This window comes from Pseudochaenichthys georgianus, chromosome 5 (genome assembly GCF_902827115.2).
Source record: "Pseudochaenichthys georgianus chromosome 5, fPseGeo1.2, whole genome shotgun sequence".
Lineage (NCBI taxonomy): Eukaryota > Metazoa > Chordata > Actinopteri > Perciformes > Channichthyidae > Pseudochaenichthys > Pseudochaenichthys georgianus.
This window is the reverse complement of record NC_047507.1, coordinates 12,686,151-12,692,031: the sequence shown is the minus strand read 5'-3', so window position 1 is coordinate 12,692,031 and position 5,881 is coordinate 12,686,151. Positions and strand designations below refer to the sequence as shown.

Sequence of the window (5,881 nt, the reverse complement as noted above, 5' to 3'; positions counted from 1 at the left end):
CTTAACACTGAAATGTGTGAGCTACACCCATTAAATGTTTTACTGATGTGAGATATTACATCAGTGACACTTTTGAATTATTTTGCACTTCTTTGAGAATGTTTTTAAAATATATGCAATGTACCCTGCCTGTTTTAATAATGTATGATCAGTGGTAAAAACGTTAACTCAACATTGATTATGAAAATGTGACGTGTGTACATGGTTTATAGATCAAGATAAGATCCCCATCTTTCCTTTTTCAAGGATTATTTTTTCCATCCAGAACTTAAACTGACAGAGAATGACTTATGTGAAAATGTAATCATCCCAAAGGTGAAATACGTTTGAAACACTTCTTAATATTAATCATGCAGTATGTTGTATCTTTATTTTACAAATCCACTAGGAAACAATTTGAAGGCATTCATTTGGTTATTATAATGTACTTATGATGGCTTGAGAAGTAATATATTTGTATTCTTAAATATTAGTAATATACTTTTTTTTAATACCATATCACCCTTCATCACCCACAAACTCTTCCTAGAATCCCCCAGTAATAATATCTCTGTCTTGTGACTACTAAGCAGGCTACAGGGGATACACACTCAAAGAGGCTCTTTTTCCTTACTCAATAACATTCACTTCACTTCGCACTCTTCGCTTTCAGCCTGTCCCAGGGCAGGGTGTGTCACGCCTTATCTTTCTAAAATTCCTCCCTACCTGTTTTACAGGATTGGCGTGTAGGCTGTGTCGGAGGGGAGGTTGGACAGCAAAAGTGAGAGTCCATGTTAGAGCGGCCGAAAGGATCCTCCCCCTCTCAGAGCATGGACATAAAAGCCGGCAGAGCTCACAGTCAGACACTCAGAGGAACTTTGCTCTCCTTTTGAAGACTGCTCATCATCTGTTCTCCTCTTGTCAGAGTAACCAACCTCCACCACTGCAAACATGATGTCTTCCAGGAAGTCATACTCAGTCTCCGGCTCTGGTGCCAGCATGAGGAGGTCCAATGTGCCATCCTCCTACTCTGTACAAAGATCCAGTTTTGGTTCAAGTGCAGGTTTTAGTGCTGGAGCAGCTGGAGCTGGCTCAGGTTATGGTGGAGGTTTCGGTTCAGCTAATGCTGGTGGTTATGGTGGAGGTTTTGGTTCAGCTAATGCTGGCGGTTATGGTGGAGGTTTCAGTTCAGCAAGTGCTGTCGGTTATGGTGGCCTTCGTGCCAGCCAAGCAGGAGGCCTCATCTGCGCACCGATCACAGCCGTCACAGTCAACCAGAGCCTGCTGACCCCCCTGAACCTTTCAATTGACCCCAACATCCAGACCGTCCGCACCCATGAGAAGGAGCAGATCAAGACCCTCAACAACCGCTTCGCCTCCTTCATCGACAAGGTTTGTTCCTCTGCTCTCTGCATGTGACTGTCTTATGTAAAATGTACTCTAGGCTTCAGTGTCCATTACCAATGAGCAGTTTGCTATATTAACTTCTAGCAGCTTTGAAAAGTGCAATTTGTTTGCTTCTTTGATCTCATTGAAAAGAAAAAACTAGAAAGTGAAAACTATCCTGTTAAGTATAGTAAAGGCAATCTGCCAAATTCAAAGCTGACAAAGTAAGACAGCTGTCTTCTCTCTGTATTGTATCAGTTAATTAGTTACACCTTCTGGGATTAGAAATGCTGTAAAACTCTCAAAGTATGCATCTGATTGTGACCACATCTCACACTGGTAACGACATTCATAATCCACCTAAAGTCTCTGCCCACTATCTAAACATGGGTGGGGATTATATTGCAGTGACCTACCTTGGAGTAGAGAAAATATGCATCCATCTGAACCATGCTGTTCATAGTCTAAAGTCTGTTATTTGCACATCGCACCTCTTACCTGGTTGTTATGGGCAACAAGAATGCAAAGAGCAGGGCAATGAATCAACTTTCACTTTTATGATACTATCTCAAGTCTGTGTTAATATTTACATGCAAGCTTTATGAGGATTTTCCTTGAAGAGTGAGACTCTTAACACAAAAGAAAAGTGGACTCAAGAGCGCTCATCCCATAATACTCCACTGCTTTGTCTTCCTTATCTGCCACACCTTGTATGGCCCTATTGACTGTGTGGCCTTCAAAGCTCATCTGAGTATGCAGGATGACTCATAGGGAAATATACAATAGGTGAAACTCTTAAAGCCACATACACAGGAAATGTGTGGATAGGATGTATTATACCTTTTTGTTTTATGAAGGAATCATTCAAGATGTCTGTTCAATGCGCATTAAAAGACACAACAGACCGCTTTAACATCTTTTAGGTTTCAATTTGCTTCATGTAAAGATATGCAATCTTGACATGTCTTCTACAATTGTTGCGACAAGGGTGTGGCAATTCTGATATGCAGCTATCTACCTAATCATGTATAATAAAGGTGAAGCCTCTTCGAATCTGATACCACAATCAAACATCCTTTTTCCACTAATCCCACTTATTACAATTGATATTTTTATTTGTTTCATCACCAGATCATATTTAGAAACGCATTTATAGAAAATGCTTTATGAACAACATCTGACAATATCCCCTTTTTTTGTCTCCACAGGTCAGGTTCCTGGAGCAGCAGAACAAGATGCTGGAGACCAAATGGAGCCTCCTGCAGGACCAGACCACATCCCACTCCAACATCGATAGCATGTTCGAGGCTTACATTTCCAACCTGCGCAGACAGCACGACGGACTGGGCAATGAGAAGATCAAGCTGGAGGGAGAGCTGAGGAACATGCAGGGTCTGGTTGAGGACTTCAAGAATAAGTGAGTGCTTGTATGACATGGTCACTTACTTTTGCAGATTGTGAAAATGGAACGGATGTACTAAAATGTTGCCATCCAACAGGTATGAAGATGAAATCAACAAACGTGCAGCTGCAGAAAACGAGTTTGTGCTCTTGAAGAAGGTGCATATACATCAAATATACATTAATTCTTCTGAACTCCTGGGGTTAACAACAAAGTAGCAAAGTATAACACTTTCTGTTCCTACATTATCTTGTTTTAGGATGTTGATGGTGCCTACATGAACAAGGTGGAGCTGGAAGCCAAGGCTGATGCTCTTCAGGATGAGATCAACTTCCTCAGAGCCGTCTATGAGGCTGTATGTATTTATAATATCTCTTTACAATACTGTAATTATTAGTCTCAATAATTTTTTTAAAAAATAGCTAATTATTGTGCAACAACCATTGGTTCTGTAGGAGCTTCATGAGCTGCAGAGCCAGATCAAGGACACCTCCGTTATCGTGGAGATGGACAACAGCCGTAACCTGGACATGGACTCCATTGTGGCTGAAGTGCGTGCTCAGTATGAGGACATTGCCAACCGCAGCAGAGCAGAAGCAGAGGGCTGGTACAAACAGAAGGTGAATGAAAAACAAGGCTAAGTTCATCTTGTTGCTACAATTACTTTCAACACCTCGTCATCGCTTTAGATCCCTCTCTTGACACACCCGTCTTGTATTTTTTCAGTATGAGGAGATGCAGACCTCTGCCGGACAGCATGGTGACGACGTGCGCACAACAAAGTCAGAGATTTCTGAGCTGAACCGCATGATCTCCCGTCTTCAGAATGAGATTGAGTCTGTCAAGGGACAGGTATATTTCCAAACCTTCTTATTGATTCATCATTCATATTTACATGTTAATTTGCACTACATTAATTTAAGGGACTTGCAGATACTAAATAATCAGTGACATTATTTTCCACAGAGGTCCGGCCTTGAGGCTCAGATCGCAGAGGCAGAGGAGCGTGGTGAGCTGGCAGTGAAAGATGCCAAGCTCCGCATCAGAGACCTGGAGGATGCTCTGCAGAGAGCCAAGCAGGACATGGCCCGCCAGGTGCGCGAATACCAGGAGCTGATGAACGTCAAGCTGGCCCTGGACATCGAAATCGCCACCTACAGGAAACTGCTTGAAGGAGAAGAGGACAGGTGCGATAAACTATAAGAAATGCTTTTATGCTTCACCATTAGCTTTAACTTTAAATTAAGGACTAACTCTGCATTATTCCAACATTAGACTTACCAGCGGAGGCTCAACTGCAACCATCCATGTGCAGCAGTCCTCTGGTGGTGGTAAGTTCAATACTTTATACATCATGATCATAAGGGGTATTTAAACCAACAGACCACAGTGCTATATTGATTAAAAAACTATAACACATACATCTTTTTTTTCATCTGCTCCACAGTGTCCAGTGCCAACTCAGGTTATGGAGGCGGCTTCGTAAGCAGCGCAGGTGGCGGCTTCGTAAGCAGCGCAGGTGGCGGCTACGGAAGCAGCGCAGGTGGCGGCTACGGAAGCAGCGCAGGTGGCGGCTACGGAAGCAGCTACGGTGGCGGCAGTACCAAAACTATCACAAAGTCCAGTACATCCAGTACCAGAAGAGCATATTAAAAAAGGAAAGCTGTCCCTTTTTCCCTTCAGAAACTCATGAATTTGATTTAATTCCGTACCCATTCATGGTGCTATGCAATGTTGTTAGGCATGTTCCACTGGCATTTTTTCAACTGTTGTCTGTGCTTTTTGTATTGTCTTTAAGCACAGCTAGGCCAGGTCAGTTGTTTCTGCACTGACAACCAACACATAAGAAAAAAACTTGAGGGGATGGAGTGTGAAAACTAAGCAAGGAACCTTTTGATTGTCATCAATTTTGTCAACTTAAGCACTTTTGTTTTACTCTAGTGTACTGATGTACTGTTGTGTTTACAGATCTATCAAATAGTTTCATGTATAGGTTTGGACTTATTTTCCTTCAAGAAAATATTAGGTTGAAACTAAATGTGTTTGTATAAGCCTTCCTACGGACTTTGACTAATGAACATTGCTGCAAATTACATCAAATGAATGTGAATCAAATAAAACTGAGAACTGAAATGATTTCTTGTCACTCTCATCATTATTATTGTGATAATAAAAGGGGAAAGCTTAGGAGGAGGATTTAGTGAAACAGCAAGATGTAATTTTCACACTTAATAAAGGTGGGGTAGGTAAGTTTGAGAAACCGGCTCGAGATACACTTTTTATTATATTCATGGAATGCTCTTACATTCCCGATAGCAATGAATATCTTAAGTGCTTTGACAACAAATCCATACAAAAATCTGTGGAAGCCGTAGTATACTGTAATCATTTAGCCGGCCCGGCTAAAATAACTGGATGGCGTACCTGCTTTTGTTACGTAGAAAATAATTCAAATCTGGATCAGTCTGTATCCGATCCGTTGCAGCCCCGTTTATAGAGATTTGGGTATGGAGGAAAAGAGAGGGTTGTGTTTTCTGACACTTGGTGAGTTCCCTGGAACACCGTGGACACATATTCATGTATAAAAGACGTACAAAAGTGCATTTTGCATGATAGGTCCCCTTTAAATTACTTTATAGATTTGGATTAATGATGTGAAATATAGTCAAAATAAGAATTTAGTTACACCTGGAGTAATTTCACAAGCTACCCTGCAGCATACAAAGTAATGAAAACTAGCTGCACCTTTACCAGCTTTGATAACACATTAATGCATCAATCATTATAATCAAAACATATAATATATATTATTCTGAAATGGACCAATGTGCAGAATAAGTACTTTTTCTTTTGGTACCTCAAGTATATTTTGAGGCTAATACTTTTGTACTTTTACTTGAATGCAGAACTTTTACTTATAACGGAGTATTCCTACACGCTGGTACTTCTACTTTTACTTCAATACAACATCTGAATACTTCTTCCACCTCCGAGTGCTACACACTAAGACAACACAAACACTAGCAAAATAACCAAAAAAGTCACATTTGACAAATTCACAGCTTTTGCAGTTAAAAATGTAGCTGCCATGTTCTATTTTATAGTGGTTGTAGT

General features: G+C 40.9%; 1 protein-coding gene across 1 annotated transcript; it reads left to right on the top strand.

Annotated features, from left to right (window-relative positions):
• Window positions 1–861: 861 nt before the first annotated feature.
• On the top strand, window positions 862–4,903 carry LOC117447381 (intermediate filament protein ON3-like). The gene is made up of 9 exons (XM_034084088.1): window positions 862–1,371; window positions 2,574–2,782; window positions 2,865–2,925; window positions 3,027–3,122; window positions 3,223–3,387; window positions 3,494–3,619; window positions 3,734–3,954; window positions 4,043–4,098; window positions 4,215–4,903. Exons 1-9 carry the CDS (start codon window positions 931–933, stop codon window positions 4,418–4,420), a joined length of 1,581 nt encoding a protein of 526 aa, XP_033939979.1. The 5' UTR covers window positions 862–930; the 3' UTR covers window positions 4,421–4,903.
• Window positions 4,904–5,881: the final 978 nt, after the last annotated feature.

Excerpts from the sequence above, each read along its gene's own strand:
- LOC117447381 (XM_034084088.1), top strand. The coding sequence starts at position 931 with ATGATGTCTTCCAGGAAGTCATACTCAGTCTCCGGCTCTGGTGCCAGC. Across the intron at positions 2,926-3,026 it reads AGTTTGTGCTCTTGAAGAAG|GATGTTGATGGTGCCTACAT; the intron begins GTGCATATACAT and ends ATCTTGTTTTAG. Across the intron at positions 3,620-3,733 it reads TTGAGTCTGTCAAGGGACAG|AGGTCCGGCCTTGAGGCTCA; the intron begins GTATATTTCCAA and ends TATTTTCCACAG.